At 36.3% G+C, this 21,723-nt stretch overlaps 2 protein-coding genes across 2 annotated transcripts in view; both read right to left on the reverse strand.

Moving 5' to 3' along the window:
• Positions 1-8,787, reverse strand: part of LOC130419054 (disabled homolog 2-interacting protein-like) — a 119,415-nt gene extending 110,628 nt beyond the window's left edge. Inside the window, exons 1-2 of the mRNA XM_056745447.1 lie at positions 8,665-8,787; positions 7,110-7,315 (exon numbers count right to left, since the gene is read on the reverse strand). Of these exons, the coding sequence (XP_056601425.1) occupies positions 7,110-7,191 (82 nt within the window). The 5' untranslated portion in view covers positions 7,192-7,315; positions 8,665-8,787. The remainder of the gene's footprint in view (positions 1-7,109; positions 7,316-8,664) is intronic.
• A 2,913-nt stretch (positions 8,788-11,700) lies between these two features.
• Positions 11,701-21,276, reverse strand: zgc:63972 (protein CutA homolog). Its single transcript, XM_056744890.1, has 6 exons — positions 21,003-21,276; positions 19,768-19,916; positions 15,819-15,878; positions 15,584-15,629; positions 15,382-15,431; positions 11,701-14,077 (listed from the first exon to the last, which is right to left on the reverse strand). Exons 1-6 carry the CDS (start codon positions 21,072-21,074, stop codon positions 13,975-13,977), a joined length of 480 nt encoding a protein of 159 aa, XP_056600868.1. The 5' UTR covers positions 21,075-21,276; the 3' UTR covers positions 11,701-13,974.
• Positions 21,277-21,723: the final 447 nt, after the last annotated feature.

The raw sequence follows: 21,723 nt of genomic DNA on the forward strand, positions 1-21,723 counted from the left end.
TGACAACGACTTCGCACCTCCCAGTGGACTCTGTGAGCCGGCTCTGCCATTTGTTGTGTTTTCTCTTGTTGGTTTCTTTATTGGACCTTTTTGAAACTCATCTGCGTTTGGGTCCGAATCGTCTGTGTGTGACACTTGTATGTGTTACTACTGCAATTCTGAGCGTTCCCTGGTTTGTTCTCCTTGTTTATTAGTTTGCCTTGTTTCTAGTTTTGACCATCCATCTATGTTTTTGATTTTTGCCTGTTTATTGGATTACGTGTTTGGATTGCCCTTTGGTTGTGTTAGCTCTGTAGACTGATTACCTGTGTTTTGGGCTTGATGCCTGTCTGTGGATTACCCTTAATAAACTTGCTGCAATTCGATCCTCAACCTCTAGAGTCCCTGTGCAGATCGTAACACATTTAAAAGTTACTGAGAAGAGGCACAGAAAGAGTTCGTTTTTAAATGTTTTTCCTTGTCACCTCTATATAATGTCTGCTGAATGACTAATTGTAAATGTATATAACATGTTCTAAACTGATAAAGCACATTTTCACATCAAATATGTTTTATTTGCTAGAGCAATTTACATATTAAGTAGCCTATATGATAAAAGCTTTTAAGCCAAGTGAAACCTTAATTGGAGTTTGTATTGTCCTGAAATGTACTTAACCTGGAGTGAGGTCAACAACAGTTCTAGCTGACTAAGGTATGCATTTTCAAACCTATGTGATAAAAACACCATCCCAAGGTAATGGAAGGGGCAACACTCCACTGGATACCTGTTTCCTCACGCATTCATTTTAAAATTCTCCTGTTGACATTTAAGGCTTTGATTGGTTTTGCACCCACTATATAAAAGACCTAATTCACCCATGTATACCAACTCGATCTCTTCGATCATCTGATATGAAGATTCTTAGCATTCCCAAGTTTAGACTGTGTAGTGCAGGTGGAAGGTCATTTTGTTTTAAGTGCCAGGTTATGGAATTATCCATATCGCTCCGTAACTCTTCTCTATCCATCATCAAAACACAATTGAAAACATTGCCTACTCGTTTTAAATGTAAAATCACTAATCTTTTATCTTTTCCTGTATATTTGTTTGAAAATGTATTTTGCATGAAAGTGCCTATTATAAAGCGATCTTGAGTTTGTGGAAACGTACTATATAAAATAAATGTCTTCTTATACACAAGTAAATATTAAGTGGCTTTATGTTATTGCTGAAACTGTGGTCCTTGTGATGAGGAGACATGCACTTCTATCTTATCCATTTCACAGATTTCCGACAACAACACAAGATCGATTTCTCATGACTTTCATGGCATTCAACCGCTCTCTACTTCCTTATTTTCAGCTCTTTATGTTGCTCATCTCTCTCTCTCACTCTCTCACTTTGATTATCCAAGATTTAAATTAAGCCGCTGTCCTTTCGCCGTGACCACGTCATCTAAGATATACACCAGCTCTGACAGTCTGTGCGTATGCAAGCACAGGAATGTGTGCCTCCACTTTATCTTTCCAGCCCGTGTGACAACCGTGACGCTTTTCATTGATCAAGTCTTCTTCTCTGACAACTATGTTGATTCAAAGAGAGAGAGAGCGTGTTGCTTTCCATCACCTGGTTTTATCTTAAGATCAAGGCAGAAGGGATATTACTCTTTCACTGTCAGATGTGATAAATGTCTCAGGGAGACACCTCTTGCTATTCTATAGTAAAATTTATATCTTAAACATTGGGGAAAGCTTTCAAAGATTCTGAAAAGTTTTAAAGATTTGTCGGCTTAAAACTTTAAGTATGAGATTAGTTCTGTTGCCAGGTTACGTAATGAAGCGAATTCACATCAGAACAGCCATGATGGAGATTACTGTTATTAGATTTAGATTAGGATGTGAAGGCCATCGACAAGAACATCAAAACAAGTCAACAATAACATGTGCCAGTGAGAATTCAGTACACATAGCTTTTTAAAAATGAACACTAAAAGCAATATAGCACTATATTTTTATAGCTGTTGATAAATGTCAAAAAGGCCAATTACATCTTCTGCGGTTTAATTTTGAAAACAAGATTTTTGAATAGTCACTAAATGGCCTGTTATATGTTCAGTGGGTTGTTGTTTTTGCTGAAGAACATTGACAGTAATAACCTGCCAATGGCTGCTGAAAATAAATCGTTTTTTGCAGCCATTGGCCTGCACTTTGATGAAGGCCTATTATCATACATTGTGAAGTGCTTACATATCGCTTTATTTCACAAACTGATTATTCAACGAGTGAATATGATGTTGTTTTGACAGCGCTGTGCATGTAAATGTTCACATGCATATTGCTGGGACAGGTATCTGGGCTGGTCATTAATCACGTGCACCCGCTTTGTCTCGACAACAGCTTTGATCAACAGCTACGAATTGTGGATCAATAATATTTCTGGTACATGCACACTTTTGCATCCAAACGCACACATTTATGCCCTTGAATGACAAAGCTCATTCTCAATACTAGTAAACAACATAAGTATAAATCATTTATGTCTCATGACTCTACTATAAATTGTTTATGTTATCTCCTGAATGACATACAGTAAGTGAAAATCTGATTATATGTCATCCTGAAACTACACATCCAATATACATATTTGAAACAGACTAATTCAATTAACATGACTCGACAGGGACTTTTCATGTTTTGAGAGACCTTGAATTCACTTATTAACTTTGACAGGTGTCACAGTTAGAGATCCGAATGAGAATCTGTGTTGAAGATAATCCCAGATTTAATTTAAGATATTGTGTCCAGAAAATGAACCCTCTTGGATGCATTTACCGTACACAGTGAAGTTTGGAGAAAAACCCTTGAAGGTCTGGTGTGTAATTTTTTTCAGGATCTATTAACAAAAATGCAATATAATACACATAACTATGTCTTTAGAGGTGTATAAAAACCTTACATAATAAGGCATTATGTTATACCTTAGATTAAGATTGTTCTATCTACATACACCTATTGTCCCCTTTCATGGAATTCATCATGTTATTTCTACAGTAGCCCTAAACGGACAAACTGCTCTACAGAGTGCATTTCTTAAATACGTTATCTCCTTCGGCAAAGAAGCGAAAACGTGACAACATCTTATTCCTGTGTCAGCCTCTGTAGTGCTTTGAAACCGCGGGATGGAGTGTGCCGTTTGTTGCAATTCGCAACCTCATGACTAGATGCCGCTAAAATACTGGACCTTCATTATACATTTTCATACAAAGATATTTATACTATTATTGTCAGCAGGAAATATAAATACAGATGTCCAACCACAGACATTATGTCCTACCAACCCAGTATATACATATTTATAACCTGATATCAAGGGAATTTGCACATATTTTACGAGGTGGACACCCCTATACTCCACCGTCCACCCCAAACCCCAACATCACAGGCACAAAAGCAAATTGTGTAAAAACGCACACATTTTACGAGGTGGCTATCAGCTACGACAACGGCCCAGAAAAAAAAGGGGGAAATTTGCGTCAATGAACAACAAATCAATAGATAACATTTTGTAAATCCTACCAACACATTGTTTAAAGATCTACCTGGAAACTACAGTGCTGTGAATCATTTCAGTAAAAATGCAGTAAATTGAACATGATTTATGAAGCCTAAACAATTTGTTATCAATTAAGGGCTCTTAAATAAATATTTGGTGTACCTCTGTGTTTCTGAAAAACAGCTTTTGTCCTTTTGGTACACTTGCACTTTTTTAAGGCAGCTTTGCAGGTACAGTAGGTTGTTCCAAGCATCTTATAGATTTTACCACAGTTTTTATGGCTTTAGGCTATCAATTTTTTTTGTTTATTCATGTAATCCCAGACCGACTCGAGGATGGAAAGATTGTATCTCTGTGTGTGCTACACTGTATAACAGAACTCAAATACAGTACACATCTTTAAAACGTCTTATTTTGGTAAGGAATCAAATCTTTGTACATTACTGTTACAATATGGCAAATTTGCATCGCACAAATCAAATTCATCAAAAGGAGGATTTGTTCAGAAGTGACAATTACCCCATATACATCAGGAAAGGGGTTTTCTGCTTTGAAATTATAGCCACTCTCTTTAATCTTTGGTGGCAGTTACATTTAACCAAAAGAAAGAAGAAATTCATAGGCATGTTCACCTGAGTGAAGAAGAATGGAATATTGGGATATTCATGATGGGTCATTTAGTTTAAAGAGAAAGGGAAAGGCTGCTATGGGGAAGTACCTGTAAGGGCCCGGGGGGCATAAGGGCTCCATTCACACCCAATGACATTTTCCAGAGGACAAAACAATAAGCAGGGTATTAAAGAGAGGCCGTGAGTGACTGAGTCCCCAGGCACTAAACATTAACCAAGAAATTACAGGAGAATGCATGCACGGTCAGGCACAAACACATCACTACACTCAAGATCTCAGACAAATAAAACACATCCTAACCTGGCACACACATACACGCACTTACACACAGTACTGTTTAGAAAATCAAATGAGATCTATTGTAGAGGACTGAGCATGGGTAATGATGGATTACTAATGTTTAAAGCCTGAACAGTTGTGGTGGATTGAACACAGAGTAAAATAAGAAAAGGACGAAAAATTCATCCAATTCTACTGAAACAAGGCTTGCAACTGGCCATATTCTCAACAACTAGATTCCCTTATGCCCAGTTGTTTGAATAAGTCAAAGGAAGGAGATAATGAACCCCAGAACATGATGTTATTCAGTGCCTCAGACTCTTTCATTTTGTTCTGAAAGTCACATATTCACACATATAAAAGCAAGATTGCTTCTGGTCCATCTAAAGTATAAAGGACACAATAACAGTTAAACAGGTATGGCTACTTTACTGCACAATATTGTCTACCAAATGAATTCACTACCATCAAATTCTGCAAAAAAAATCAACAAATATGTGGATTACACAATTTAATATTTGCATATTTGCAAATTCAGTACTGCTGTATAGTTGTAATGGTGAGCATAAAAAAATATTATTCAACAATCACAGCAGCCCTGACCTCTCTCATGAAAAACAGAACTTTTGGCACACTTTTTTTAACATGAGTAAACCATGTACCAATATTAATTGTGCATACAATTGCTTTGGAACCTGATGTTCCAAATATGGTAAGAGGTGTTAAATTTTCCGTCACATGCTTGCAGTATTCGACCAATCACTACGCACTGGTTAACTGGCCAATCACAGCACATCTCGCTTTTCAGAGTCTCAGAGAGGTGGGGCAAAGCGGAGATACAAACATGCACAGTATGTAAAAAATACAGCGTTTTTTAACCTTTATCGTGTATAGACACTGCATTACATCTTAAACAAACTATAATATTTGTTTTAGCCGTGTCATATGACCCCTTTAAAATAAACGGAAGACCATGATTATTCAGGAACATTAGAATCTTATGTGCAGATTAAAAGCGAGCCATTAAAAGATTGGAGAAGGACAATACAGCTGTTTATGGTATTTAATATTAAGGTCTAATTTATTAATAATAGTTAGTGTGTGTATAATATATAATATATATATATAATACTTATTCTTAACCTTGGTTAATTTTAAAGATCTACATTTATTACGTTTTCACAATTTAAGTTTTAACATTTTACATTCGGTATTATGAATGAACAAAGAATTGTGTTTTAATTACACTAAAAAAGAAACGTTACCATAGCAGTTTATGGTATCTTTTTTACTTACAAATATTAATGATTTACACTCTATGTTAACAGTGTACAAGTATTTGAAAGTAATTTCTTATAATACAGTTACGCGATCTCGTTTGAATAACATGCAAGCTAGGGTGTATAAACTCAAAACACTTGAACAAGAATATTAGCAGTCTGAGTGCACAAAACACATAAATGCCATGACGTAGTTTCCGACTCTTGTAAAAAAAAAGAGGCCTATTGGGAACACTTAACTACTTCAACACATTTTGGACTAGTATCATTGACAAAAACACAAATATGTATAACTCACTTATAATGACCACATTATTTCCTCCATTCCAAATGAAGACTGATTCTTAAATAGGGAACATTTTGACATCAGGATCAAGTAGATACAGTATCATGGTACATTCATATACTAAATACAAAACTAGTAAAACAAAAACGTCTCACAGGGGAGAAAAAACAGGTCAGGTAGATGAATCAAACTAAATATCAAACAATAAACATGATCTTGACAAGGAACATGGCAGGGTAATCCAATAAGGAATCCGCAGGGTAAGGGGAACACGAGTCTAACACGGACAGCATACAAAACGAATGAGCACAGAACAGAGAACACAAGCACATAATATAGGGAGACTAACAAAGGATTATTAACAAGGCACAGGTGTAGGTAATGAAACAATGAAGGGAAGCTAACGAGGAAACGAGAGGGGCGGGGCCAAAGAGGAGACCGAAGAGAGCATATGGTGCTCCCAAAGGGTCAAAATGCCTCTCTCCACATTAAACAAGGGATCCTGCCATGATTCTGGCACAAGATCAAAAAAGACATGACATGATGAGGCAGAATCATGATAGGTCTATATGAATACTGTATTACACATAAGTAAATGGAAAGAATCTCAGACTTGGTAGACAGCTGTTTTCTGTGGCTTATATCCCAAAATTTTGTTGGAGAGAATTTTGGTTTAAAATCGGCAGAACATCAGCTCAAATAGCATCAACAAGCCTCATGTAAAGCCATGTCTCAATTAACACGTCTGTTCAAAAAACAATAACAAATCACTGTTTGTTGCTATGGCAGTGAGTATCATCCAGAGACCCACCATCTCTCCAAAACAGAACACAAAAGTACTGAAAATATAAGCTGTGGTACATATTTTAATTACCTGCCTTTCTTTTATTACATAAACATAAAATGTGTTCCATCAGCCATAAGAAACTGACACTTATTCATGAAATATGACATTCATTATTGCTCTAAAAGCTTTTTAAAGACAACAATAATAAATAAATGATAATAAAATGTTTTGTCTTAAGTAAAACATGCTCTTCCCACCCAGCTGTCTATTAATAAGCGTTGTAAGTGAACTTTGGCTTTAACGGGACGGTCCTACCTGAGACTTTAATCCATCCGTGAGGTTGGCTTTGAGATGAATAGTGTAAGGGGTTCTCCATTGTGTTCCTTCTCCTCTGCATGACTGGTGTTAACTTGAAGCCTAAAGCAATAGGCTTTGCGCGTCACGATAGGGTACTGAGTACTGAGAAGGGTGCACGTATCCCTCCGTCCTCCAGTGTCCGACGCAAGTCTAGCTGCAGTAGCCTATGTGTTCACAGTACCAGAGCGAGAGCGATAGCGAGAGAGAGAGAGAGAGAGAGAGAGAGAGAGAGAGAGAGCGAGAGAGACCGAGAGATATTATGATGTGGGTGAGCCTAGATTTACCAAAATATAAGACTAAATTTTTTGCAGTGCATTTTTTCAGTGTCATTTCGAGGCATACAGTAACACATGCTTTAAAAGTCTTAAACTAATTCACATAATTAGAAGTAGCCTAGGTTTACATGTGCGAATGATTCCGTTTCCTACATTCATTCTGTGTGAAAACGACCAATTCACAACACTTCTCACTCAGAGAGAAATGTCTTTTTTATGTCTAGTATAAAAGCTGACATCAAGAAGCTAAAATTTCAACAACAACGTTCTCTCTATTTTAGGAAAAATGGCTGCCAAATCCCAATTTTGTATACTGTGGAATGGTGGTAAAGGGAGGAGCATAACAGTTTTTGACCGTGATGTCCGAACTTGAAGTAGACAGTTTGGATTTTTAAACTATATGGGGAGTCTGCAGACCTGGAGCAGGCAGTTTTACGCCCCAAGCAGTTTTGCGCCCAGGCAGTTTTACGCCCCTGTTGTTCCTTATTTTTCCAGTAGGGAGAGTTGAACGAATTTCGAATTGTTAATCAAAACATTTAATCATGTATGTATAAGATAAAAAGTTATTAAATTTAGTCAGGATCATAAAGCTATTTTAACAAAAAAATATTTTATATCTACATTTATATTACACAATATGATAATTTATTTTATTCCATATAGGAATAACGTTTTCAATTTGAGTTTGATCATGTTTGTGGTGCTCAATTATTGACTTTGTGTTTTCTTAATACACATTTAAGAAAATTGTTTGCAGGCTTATTATTATGTTGACTGATCTTTTCATCTGTGATTAATTGTTAGGTCTGAATATGGGGCTCTCAATTTTGCAGGAAGTTGCACTATGACTAACAACTTAAAATAATAAATAACTTAAGCACGTGGGCAGATAATGAGAATTGAAATGTTTTTTTTACATATAAGCCTACAGCAGTAACGTTATGTATCAATGCAAGTAAACAGGGTCAGAAGAGTATCTTACCAGAAAAGGCCACCGGATAGAGAAAATAATAATAATAAAAAAATGAAAATGAATAATAGATATCGAGTAAGCACGTGGTTAGCTAAGGTTAATCCTGATAGAACATCGACCTGGTCAATAACTATATTGTATTGTCTTTGTGTATAAATTACACATACATATCTTTTTAGATGTTGAAATGAATTCATATCGATATCAATGAATCGTTTCTATACATGTTGAACGATTGCCTAAAAACAAAAACGTTTATATTTACCATAACTCGTGATGGAGGATGAAGTTATCTGTTCTAAGATCTGTCTGGTGGTTTTTAAGGTACATTGCCCCCACTGGCAGGGTTGCCAGGTCCAAGAAATATTTCCAGCCCAATAACCCCTCAAAACCCGCCGAAAAGGAATAAAAACTAGCCCAATTTTTTCCCTCTGTCAAATCAAAGTTTACAACATCCTAAAGACGTTTCTATTGCCATATTTTTCATCTGAATGGTTTCATATGTATTGTATATATTGTTTAGTTCTGTTGAACACAAAATAAGTTTGGGGATATTTAGGAAAGCAAACAATTCTGGGTCACGTTTGACTACCATTTTTTTTTGCTAGTGTAGCCAGGTTCTATAATGAGAAACCCGATTTAGCTGTCTAACTCAGTCACAAAAGGGTTAACTTTAATTTTGGATCTTTGATGGACTTGTAAGTGAGCAAATGGGTGAATTGTATGAGGCACTGATCTTACCAATCAGCTGCCAGCTAAGCCCCCTTTACAGTTACGCCTCTAGTTTCGCGTCACTACACGTTCTTTTGGCGCTTGCATTTGAGCATAGGAGCCTGCGTTATCTGCTTGAGTGTAAACCAAAGCTGTGCCTGAATCCACTGTTGTCACGGAGCTAAAGGCAGTGAATTCCGTTAAAATGGTCAGGTTTTGGTAAAGAGTTGGAAACATCGTGCAGAGATCCTTTCTACGGAGTGATATAGATCCACATGTTCCAGACGTTCTCCCAGAGAGTCATAGATTCCCAGTCCGGGTGGCTGGGTGGCGAGCCAACCGCGTTTGTAACTCTGACTTTAGACGGATTGCCAGGATCATCTTCTTCATCTTCTTGGTGGTAGGACAAACACTATCACAAGTTAAAAAAAAGGGCCCCAACGGTGAAACTGAACTCTTGTCAACTAAGGCAGGTCGAACCGAGGATAAACTGAGCTCAAAGATACTGAAAAGAGAGAGTTTTGTTTACGTGCGCACTTTATTATTTTAGTTTGTTATTTTTCATAAATGTGTTTTTTCCTTGTATGTATGTTCCACCCTGTGAAGTTAATACAGGTTGCCTAACTGTCATTCTGGTGTGGTATGTGTTTTATTGATATTCAATTCTCAGGCTCTTTAGCGTCTTCTGATTCTGTTCCAAATTGTATTTATGATAACTTCTATGACTACTTTAGACTATTAAACCTATGTACATTATTACTACCTCGTAATAAGGGTTACACTATGGTAGTCAATGATGCCAGCAGCTAACATTCTAGCAAATATGGTTGTGTTCAACCGATCAAATGCATTTATACAGGTTTAGAAACAATTAGTTTCATAACAGAATTTTCATTTTTGGGTGGAGTGTCCCTTTAAAAATATCCCACGTGCACGTTAATGGAAGAGAAACATGTTTTCTCTTCGTAAGACATTCAGAAACTTGCTTAAGAAATAATCATGGATACATTTATTGCATAATGTAAAATCTGTTAAAGCACGTCAATGATTTAGTTGTTCTAGGATACGTATAGCGCTGATCAAACGTGATATTGGCAGCACCGGTCCTTGAGTTGGCAGGTATTCATTCGGAGTGTGAATATACATTAAGAAACTCATCAATTAAAATTTATCTTTAGAATATAAATAAACATTTTGGCTCCATAATTTTTCCTGCAATTGCATTTTCAAAATTGCCCAATTGTGCGGGAAAACCGCGTACCTGGCAACACTGGACAAATAAGCAAAAAAAGGGGCGTAAAACTGCTTGGGGCGTAAAACTGCATGCTCCAGGTCTGCAGACTCCCCCTTCTCTTTTTAAATCAATGACTTTGACTCAGTAAAAAATGCTGCCTCCTACTGGCCGTTTTGACATTTAAAGTAGCATTATGCTAGGTGTTCAAAAACTTTTCAGTCCGCGACAACCAAAATAACAGTGCCAGAGACTCGACACCCCCACCATCCACGGAGATGGTAAAAGCAAACATACGTTGCGCGCAAATGTGCCTACCCAAACGCGCATAATGACAACACAAAAGAGCATAGTCTAACATAATATTATTTTATAGTTATTTACTCATTTCTTAACTTGTTGTTATACATAAACGATGAACTATTTCTATAGATTTCATGAAACTGATTCGAGGGCTGACGAATGTGCCTCTTTTCGTGACTGAGGACGATGGCCTTTCTGACTGCGGCACTTCTCCGCCCCCCTCCCTGCTTTGTTTATGGCCGATATTAATAAACGTTTCATTTCGTCAAATAAGATTATCCTAAATATAAAGCCAGAAAAATAATCTGCTTTCACATGGGACTGTTTACCTCGGTGGTGCTGTAAATGGACTTGCTGCACCGAACCCAATGCAGTTGCTAATGTTGTTAAAGTGACGTAATCTCCTCAAGGGTCATGATCGAGGGGGAGGAAATTCCTAAGCCTGATGGCGTTTTATTTGCATGGTTTTATTTTAACTTAATATTTGTATATTTCACCACACTTATTGATTACATACACTATTTCTAATAAAAACAATATTTCTGGAAATCATCCTGCCATGATTAACCGGAAGTGCTTCTGGACTACAGCTTGCTAAGTGGTCTATATTGTTTTTAACAGTGTACATTTTAACCTTAATTTCAATTTATATGGTGTATAAATTTGTATAGTAAGAACAGTCAGACAATCTGTAAGGTTACCTGAGTAAAATGTGTGTTTTTGTAATCATTGCACATTTAATAAGACTAATTGATTTTTAATAAAATGTTTAATATTTCCAATGTTACTCTTACATGGAAATATGTGATTACAGGTAAACAGCAGAGTTTCTCAAAACAGGAGAGGCACAATTTGCTGGTTGGATGGGTGGTCAGATTACTGACTTTATTGTGAGAGTATTAGATCAAATCCCTAGGCACACAAAAGCACATCATCACGTCTGCACTTCTATTGTGTTTCCACAGTTCCGGATACACCACTGCAAAACCCAGACCAGTTCAGACCATAACCATTTCAACAAAACACAATTGCCCTTTCAGATATACACAGTGAAAATTAGTTTCTGATAAAGCAGAAAGGGTGTCATATTCTCAATCAAAAAGAAAATGTTCAAAGTTGTCAATTCGGGGGGGGGGAGCTATGAAGTGAGATAATTAAATAAAAAGGTCACCTACAGGTTTATTTGTTGGTACACTATACTGTATGGTGAGGTGCAGATGCATTTACACTCCCTGGAGTCTATGCAATCCAGTGTGAGGACACATAAATATTGAGGCCTATCTGCGTGCCCTGCTAAAGTCCTGTTCTCAACAGGCAACCAAATCACTAAAAACTTCACCAAATCTCAGCCTTTATTCATTCAGCTCATTTATAACTTATATATCACGATTATGTGACACAAATGACAAAAACTCTGTTTTTCTACTGTTTAATACACTGTACTGTTTTTGCAGTTCTGCCAAATAAATTAATGAAGAAAATTACAAAGTTTTGCCATTAAAGATGACATTATTTCATCATTCATTCTTAAAATGAATAGGAGTACAGTACTAAAACATGTAAATTCCACATCAACATTTTAAACAAGACCAATAGGTTTGGGTATCGACTTTTTCAGTTACTCGCGAACGGCGGTGATCGTTTAACAGTTGTATCGGTGTTCCAGAAGGACATGCGACAAGGACCGTATGTTAATCTGCACATGCGCAGTTCAAATTTACAATCGGCACTATGAATGACCGCAGCAAACGTACAGAAGTTTGGTTAAACTTTGTGAAATAAGATGATAGCAAATTACACATGCAATACATGTGGTAAAGATATTTCGTGCATGGGAGGAAGTACCTCTCATATGATGAAACATTTGCTTCAACACGGCATTAATCTGAAGAATGCACCATGTTTTAAGTCCGCAGCATCGAGTCATCCTGCTACAACGCAACAGAAACTAATATTAGCAACAATAGCCGCACCTACAAAATACAGATAAGAGATGAAAAGACAATCAGTTTTCAGGGTTTATCCTGCAATGAAAAATTAGAGGCGGGCGGGTCGCTTCAGTCAAATTTCGAGCCAAAATCATGTCAGCTAACTGCAGTTACGCCAATACGCCACAGAGAAGCGCTGTTTCGCTATAAGGACAGTGAGGCGCTGAGGAGTTGCACTACCAGGGCTGAGCTGTATTAACTTTGTTAAGCGGCTGTTTAGGTGAATTTTGTTTGTTTTGAATTCTAGTACGTTCATTTTCTAACAGGTTTCTTAAATTAACGTGATTTTAATCCTTGTAATGTTTTTAGTTGTGCAGATAGTTCGTTGAATCAACTTTTCACTGTACACAGCGAGCGTGTCGGTATGAACGAACGCACATTGCGATCAGAATGAGTCATTGGAACCGTCACAGTCACAAGCGAATATAAAAGATCAGTTAATCATTTAAAGCTAAGTGGACCACAAGAGATACAAGACAACATGTTCTAGTTGATTTAAATTATATTTATTTGAATTATTCATCCAATTAATTAATTAAAATGAATTAATTCAGTGTTTTATTCACATATAATTGATCAGATAATGGACGATCTATCATTTTGAACGACTACTGAATGAACGATTCAATTAACAATTAATTTAAACACTTGTATTTTGGTGTTATAGTGTTATACTTTGTAATTCCCTCTGATTATTCCTTAATGGAAGTGTTGTTATTATTTGATGAATTGTAACAGTTTACAGTCGGCCAACTGGTTAGGTTATAGCCTGAATGTGCCAAGAATAATAGGTAAAAACTTTTTTCTTTAAGTACTTGATATTTTTTCTCTCCCCCAAAAAATATTGGAATTGGAACAGAGAATCGATAAGAACCGGATTTGATAAGCAGAATCGGTTAAATTAAAACGATACCCAAATAAATAAATTATAATTTTAACAATTCATTAAATGCATATTATAAATATTACTCTCTTCAGAATTAAGTAAATGTAAAGGTCAATAAATAAATAAAATATTTATGAGGATAGTTTGTTTTCAGTAATACCTCTGGTCACTCCAAAGGATCGTATCAAAAGCGTGAAAGGCATCTTGTAAACATCCTGGATGATTTTTTATATTTCTAAACTAAAAACCATTTCAAGCAAACCACTTTCAAAAAAAGTTTACCCACTATACTCTGATCTTTACGACACATTCACTCTATTGTTCTTCTGAAACTGGTTTCTCAATAAGCATTTTTGCTTACATCTCATATCCAGTGTCCAATTAGGCCTAATCCAATGTAGTTCTGCTCGAAGTGTTTTCAAAAGGGTTGTTTCTCTATTTGAATACAGACATGTTTCAAATATCAATAAGTGCATTTTCCATCCACTTCAAGTAGTTCAAGCTTCCATCACCAATGGGAAAACTGATGATTTCTGGAATGTCGTATGGATGCACAGCTCTGTGGGAACACAAGCACATTCATATTAAATATGTTAATCAGTGATCAGTTATGGGATACCGCTGACCTTACATTGGAATGGTTGATGTTTTAGAAAATATCCTTTTAGTGGGCTGTACTGATTCTTATTTTTATAAAGGAAAGAAATGCATGATTCATCTTTCACAGTGTCATCAGCATCTTTAAAGTATACTCTGTGGTACTGTATAATGAAGCTCAGATAAACAAGCATGTGTCTTGTCAAGTATGTAATTGTGAGGTAATCAGTACAAGTCTGTTTACACCTAAAAAACACATTAGGAGATCTGAAACAAAAATGACCCCCTTAATCTGTTAAACCAAAACATGGAAAAGACAAAAAAAAAAACTTCTGCTGTTGCCAGAAGTCGGGATGTCAGATTCCGGTTTGCTCTCATACCTCGCAAAATGTAAGTGATAACAAGATGTCTTAAAAATCTGCCAAATATAAGCAACGATGTACACGGCATCGTTGATGCCTGGTGCCCTGCTCCAATAAGCAAGCGAGACAAAGGTTTTAAGCTCTATATATCCAGTTATATCCACAATTACGAGGATGAGTAGTTGAATCTAATGTGGTGTGCCAACAACTAACATTAGTTGCTGATCACTTACTAATTTAAGAGTTATATTAAACATGAATAACCTTAGCTAAATCCCCAGTAAAATTTAAACGGCGGGTTATTAAAGTAACACGATTTTTACTGTTGGTTTACAAGTCCTAGCTTCACCATACACTCAAACTGGTTTCTCAGCGTTCCTCATGGATCTGTAGCACAATGACTTCATCTGAGCCCTGATCTTTATTAGAAACAAGGAGGGGGAGAAAGTTTGATAATTCTATTCTGACGTTACACTAAAAATAAACACGTCGCTAACTAGCTTAGCCACTAACGTTAGCTGTCAAATTAGATTAAACTACTTATCCTGTAGTTGTGGATATAACTTCATGTGTATAGCTTAAATCCTTTGTCCTGCTTGATTGTTGGAGCATCAACGACGCGGTGTACATTGTTAATGCTTATATTTGGCAGATATTTAAGACATCTTGTAAACACTGACTTTTTGTGGGGTATGAGAGCAAACCGGAAACTGACATCCCGACTTCTGGCGACAGCGGAAGTTCGTCGCTACGCTTGTGCACAGGGCGTATTGATGTCAGTTGACATTTGTTCCTGGTTTTAAACACAGTGCTGAAATATGTACAGGGGTAATGAAAATAATGTTTATATTTAAACCATTCTCTTGGGTGATAGTGAAGCCTTAATAACAAGTATTGTACTTACCTTAAATAAGCCTCAAGTCTCTGTACGAGAGATGTTCTTGTCCTCACAAGCTATAAGAAAAAACATATATATTTACTGTACACTTCATACCAAGGTAACAGATATTAACAGTTGCTTAACAACAAAAAACATATAACTATATATATATATATATAAGTAAAATTTGTTTAGAATGTATTTGGTGCAAAAAAGATCAACACACCAGCAGTATTTCTGATGCATTCCGAATCTCTCCTTTCCAGTAGTACCTGAAATTAAAAAATGTATTATATTTTAGATAGTTAACACTAAAGCATTTTACTAAAAACTGTACCCTCTGTGTTTGTGCTGGAAGAGTTGACACAACACTCATTATGTGGGTTACAGCTAACATGACCTCAGGCAATTCTTTGAGTTAGAGATTAAAATGAGTGAAAGATTAAATTTGTTGGTCTTACATAGTGGCAGTGCGGGGAAATATATTCACACATGCTGCCAGTCTTTTCTCCATGATGCCCCTATAACAGAAAGAGAAAAATTGTAAAAAAGGAGTGTCTCTTAGTGCTCTGTATACAGTATATTAGCTGTGCATGTTTAATGCTGAAACAGACTGCAGTAGTCTTTGTGGTTGTGGAATGTTTCAATCTAATGCAAATCAGACTCAGGTTTCAACCTGAAAGGTTGTATTCAACCAGTTGCCATTATTCACAGTGTTTTTAAAGTTTCTGAAAGCCAATCTTACTTTAAAGGGGTCATTTGGCACAAATACGTGTTTTTTTGTGTCTTTGGTTTTTTTATTAGCTAACCATTCATGTATTAGACACGTAAAGTTGCAAAATTTAAAGTGTTGAATAAAAGATACATTCTATCTAAAAGCGAATGCTCACCCAGACCTGCCTGAAACGCCTCATGTAACCACATTCCCACAAATCTACGTCAGTTCGTGGTGTGATTCGCCCAAATCTAAATGCAAGTAAGGTGGGCGTACCTGAAAGGTACACTTGCATTGGAATCTGATGTTTCAGATATGGTAAGAGACGTTACATATCCGCCACACGCTTGCAGTATTCGACCAATCACTACGCACTGGTTAACTGGCCAATCATAGCACACCTCGCTTTTCAGAGCGATGAGCTCTTTTAAAAAATTTGCACGTTTAGAGAGGCTGTCCAAAGAGGAGATACAAACATGAACTGTTTGTGGAGAATAAAGCGTTTTTTAACCTCAAATCGTGTATACACATTGCATTACATCTAAAACAAATAATAATATTTGTTTTAGCCATGTCATATGGCCTCCAAATGCCAATTTTTTAAAACATGCACTGCATAATCCTGAATGCAAATGTAACATACTGAAACTGGTTACTTATTGGTAATTGGGAATTCTGAATCCCCAAATTGTAGAACTAGAGTTATGAGTTATATTTACATCTTTGGAAGACAAATAAAGATGGTGACATCCAAGAGATTTCTAGGCTTCCTCATAGACATCATGGTTCATGCGTGGATGTGCTTTCGTGAACCTGCCCCATAGACTGACAAGAAAGAGGAAAAATATTGATTAAGGTCGTTATTTTGGTTTGTTTTTCGCATATAAAGTATTGTCGTCGCTAAAAAAATCAATTGAGCCACTTTGAGCGGATGGAAAGTCTTTAGTATTTCTGGACCTTGACAACGTCTATAAACATGATGTCAATGATGAGGCCTGGAAATCTCTTGGAATTCACATAAAATATCTTCATTTGTGTTCCGAAGACGCCGGGAGGACTTAAAACATATTGAACGTCATGTGGGTAAGTAAAAATAACACAATTTAGATTTTGAAATGAACATCCTTTAAGCACAACCAAGGACAATGTGGGAAAGAAGTTCTAACTTTACAGTAGATACAGTACAGTACAATAAACTCTTATATCAAAAGATCAAAAGTTAGACTATTCATGGCATGACCCCTTTTAACCATTTTGGAGAGCTTAGTTTATTATGACCGGTTTGCCAGCTCATTGTTTGTCCTGCATTGTTTTGTCTAGATTTAGTTTCCATGCTGAACTCTACCTACCTTTCCTCATACTGTAATCCTTACTGTACATAGTGCTGCATGCACTTTATATTCTACTCCATAAAAAGCCCCATCTCAATGAATCAATAGACATACTATGTGAAGAGTACAACTCTTACATCTTATTCCTATTTGTCCATGTTCCCCATTCATATTTTATGCAAGAAACCAAACTATAAATTATTGCTCACAACATCCTACTATGCCTTGGTCTATTCTTTCTCTTTGGCATATCTTTATCCGGATCAGAAAAAACAGACTACCTAACACTAGCCCTCAGGAACTGCAATTCGAGTCCAATTCAATGAGCTTACTTCGGCTGAAGCAACTCTGAAAATGTAACCGCTGTAAAGTGCTCTTTAACAGGGACGTAATGTGAAATAAATCCTAACGTGAGCAAGATGAGATATGGAAACCCAGGCTGTATATGAATTAATGTACGTATTGGATAAAAGTTTGGAGGTGAACAAGTTCAGGTTGAGCAAGTTCAATTGTTAGGAATGCAAACATTACAGCCTGTCGGTACAACAGACAAAGTATAATTTTTAATAAAAGTCAAGATATATTCTAAAATCTACAGTTGATTTTGCATAGAATACAATGTTTGGCATATGAATTTTCTGTTGACATGAACCAGTATGGCATTTAACCCCCAAAACATTGAACAAGGGGTTCAGAGGATGCAGCATTTTTGGAAGGTGTTGAAATATTCTTTCAACACATCCCCTCAAATGGCTGTTGTTTCAATGTAATGGGATTCCTTTTATATTTTATACTCTTGACAAATCATGTAAAGATGTTATTCTTATTATGTAAACACTTTTCGTTTCTATAGCTTCTATAACAGAAATTGATTTTGAAAGTGAAGTGTGTCATTTCTGTACCACTTTCTAACATAATTAATGTTTGTTTCCACAGAAATAATACTCTTCCTATAATCTTAATTCGTAATTCCATTGTTTCATTCATTTTATAGTTAATTTTATAAATGAATCATAATTGTATTTGGAGTACAGGTTTCAGTTAATCATTAAACAATGAAAGGATGTCCCTTTCGCCTTATGTGTGACAAAGTAACTGTAAACTGTGAGGTATGAGCTATTGTTTGTTCATGTCAGTACAATATAACATTTACAGGTCATTTATAATTTGTTATTCAGGGACTGCCAACCGTTTGTATATCCGGTAGTTAAAAGGGTAGCTCAGCCAAAATAAACACTCTGTCGTCATTTGCTCTTAATCCCCCTTCTTTTGTTTGAAACCTTTCTGCAAAAACAAATGTTGAAATATTGATTTTTCGGCATACAAAGAAAGTAAATGATAACCTAACATTCTGCCCCTAACACTTACGCTTGAAGACGCCTACCTGCAAAGCTACAGTAATGGAAAAGGTTGTAGTCACTTCCGTAAAATGGGTTTGAACTCATTGAACTTCTACTAACTTCACTAAATTAAATGCAAATCATACCAACTGCTGTCACACTCCTTGTGTGCACAAAGGCTCTTCTGTTTTTGCCAAGTGGTTCATGTCCTTAGGGCAACATCATGTTGATATTGGGACAACATTTAAATGAACCAATCAGCTTTCAGAAATATGTTTACAGTTTAATCTTAAAACCAGGAATAGCACTTATCATTTCCAATCTGATTTTAGGGGTAAGTTATGGTTAGGGTTGGGGTTTGGTGTGGGTTTAGGTTTTATTTATAAAAATGTTGTTAGGTCGAGTGTATACAAAACTCTCACTGGATTACTACAATTAATGGCAAAGGGAATGTTAGGAAATGTAAACTGATATATCCTACATACATGGAAGAAAGAAAGTCATATGGGTTACAAGTAACATGACAGAATGTTCATAATCGGGTGAACTATTACTTAAAAGATTGGTTTGGTAGGCTACTGTTGTTAATGTTGCATTTTTTTCCCTAAACAAAACAGTTGTTGTGTGACACTATCACATGCAGTCTCACCAAACAATCTTTCTGACCACGTTTGCTAATAGATGCTTTTGTATCCCAAACTTATTACCGGTATACATCCGCAAAGAATATGAGTTTGTGGAAATTATAATTGATAGCAAGCAAAATAAATAATGAGTAAATTACATTAGCTAGCAAGTTAAAACTGTATGTCTATCCAGTATTATTTTGGGTTACCAGTAGAAGAACCGTTACTTGGCTACACTCATATGCAAAACTTACACAACCCATTCAACAAATAAATGAAACTGTATACACTTTGTATAATAAGTAACCTTGGATACAAAACATTTCCTCATAACCTGATGGTACTTCTATGAAGCTAAGCCATAATCATTGTGTTTGTCTATAACTGAGCGTGTGTACCTGCCAATGTCTCTTGCGGTCTGTTCGGTAGGACAGTTGATGAGCAACACAGAATGATATCCCGGCACATAGCTTCCTGTGATAGCAGAATGGATCTGAAAGCCCAGCGTCCTCAGCACAGGGTACAGGGCAAGATTTACAACTAAAGTCTTCACATACAAGCAGAACATTGAGAGAGAAAAGAGTTATACATGATGCTTTATGTAAAGAACATTTAATCTTGTCAGGGTCACTTGCCCATCACACGGGATATGACTACACTTAAATGCACAAATAAATTAAAAATAAATACTATTACAAGTATGATGAACACGTTTTTTTCCAAAGGATATGGGTGTATTCTATTAAAGGCAGAAAAACTGAGTAAATATCCAAATTAGGGAACAATCCTCAAGCTCACGTGGAACACAAGACATAGGACACTGTTCTTGAGAAACGTTTGCTGGGTTGAATGTCAGAATGCATTTTTGACATCTGGAGAGGGAGTAACACATGCATTATTGTGTTGGATGAGAAAAGAACAGTGAGGGGATTATCCTGCTATGACCTGATAACAGATTACATGATGCAATGAATTTAGTGTGCTCGCTCAGGTTTTACAAAAGCAAGGCATGCTATTAATTTGCTCAAAAGTTGGTTTTCAATTTTAAACCGTCCTGGAGATATTTTTACAAACAAGCTTTATTTAATAAAACATGTCTATAGTTATAGGTACTTAAACAACCCTGCTGAGAAAAACAAGGCAAATTCTAATCATTTCCATAATTACGATTTACTATAAAACCATTGCAAATGCCTTTTTATAGTTTGTTTTTGACTTTATCCCTAGTATTGCTCTATTAGTTCCCATCGGCCAGATAATATCTCATCCCACAGAGACCATTAGTTTCCATAAAAGCCAATACAGCTCCCATTATTAAACCCATTAGATTTTCTGTCTTTTTTCAGCAGGGAAGATCTTAAAACCTTTGGACCAACCACATTACGACCAGGCTCTTCAGAATCTCACACTTATTAAAGTGTGTTTACAACTGATTTGTTAACTATTAAAACACATTTGATTATTTTGGCGTAAAAGAGCGGTACAACGAGTTGTTGCAGTTTTGTATACTTGAAATGAACAGCACACGTGAGCATGTCAACAGTCTGCTGAGCTCGACTTGTCAAACGGCAGTTGAGCTGTTGTTTTACCTGTCGTATTAAACAATAAGAAACAAAAACGAGACAGGACTTACCAAACAAATGATCACAAACCCCGTACGAGAGAAGGCTGAAGACATAGTGTCCTTGGGATTCTGGTGATACATGAATCTGTTTTGTTCCCTTGCATTGTTGTCTTTCCACAGCAGTTAAGTTACATCGCTAGTGAACTCCTACACAACAATATACTACACAAGAAAAGACTTGTCGGGTGTGTAGCGTCACTCTGTCGGGCACTCTTTGACAGTTTGTACAGCTTTTCCCAAAGCGGCTGCGTGTTAAGCTTCATGCTCATATCCGGATCCTGGAGCTTCCAAGTTCCAATCAGGAGCGAGTGCGCGAGTCTCATCATAAGAGGATTTCAAACCTAATAAACTCAAGTGCTGCTTCTCACTGACTCTAAAGTGTTGAGGGATGTAGCCATAAGAATGCTTCGACGGCGAATTACAAAAAATAGACATATATTTTATTGTATTCGTCTCTTATTATTTTGTTATCTAGTATCTAAATCGGTTTCAGTAAAACCTTTGGTCGTTAAACAAGCATGTTAATGGTAAGTTGACATTAAATATTGTATTCGTGTTTTAAAATAATACTTAAAGGTGGTTACTATATCATCGTTAAATGTATCGTTGGTGACCCAGATATTATATGTAGGCCTAGGCTAGTATTTCTTCATTCTTTAAGACATCACAAAATGTTGGAAGATTTGCTGTAATTTCATTGCTACAGTTTGGGGGGAGAAAAATATATTTG

Source organism: Triplophysa dalaica, chromosome 4 (assembly GCF_015846415.1).
Source record: "Triplophysa dalaica isolate WHDGS20190420 chromosome 4, ASM1584641v1, whole genome shotgun sequence".
NCBI lineage: Eukaryota > Metazoa > Chordata > Actinopteri > Cypriniformes > Nemacheilidae > Triplophysa > Triplophysa dalaica.

What these genes read in the sequence shown, in the direction of transcription:
- zgc:63972 (XM_056744890.1), bottom strand. Translation starts at nt 21,074, where the DNA reads ATGTATCACCAGAATCCCAAGGACACTATGTCTTCAGCCTTCTCTCGT. An exon ending in GGTTTGTGATCATTTGTTTG is followed by an intron (nt 19,917 to 21,002) that starts GTAAGTCCTGTC and finishes TTGTATGTGAAG; the next exon opens with ACTTTAGTTGTAAATCTTGC. An exon ending in ATGCATCAGAAATACTGCTG is followed by an intron (nt 15,432 to 15,583) that starts GTGTGTTGATCT and finishes TTTTTCTTATAG; the next exon opens with CTTGTGAGGACAAGAACATC.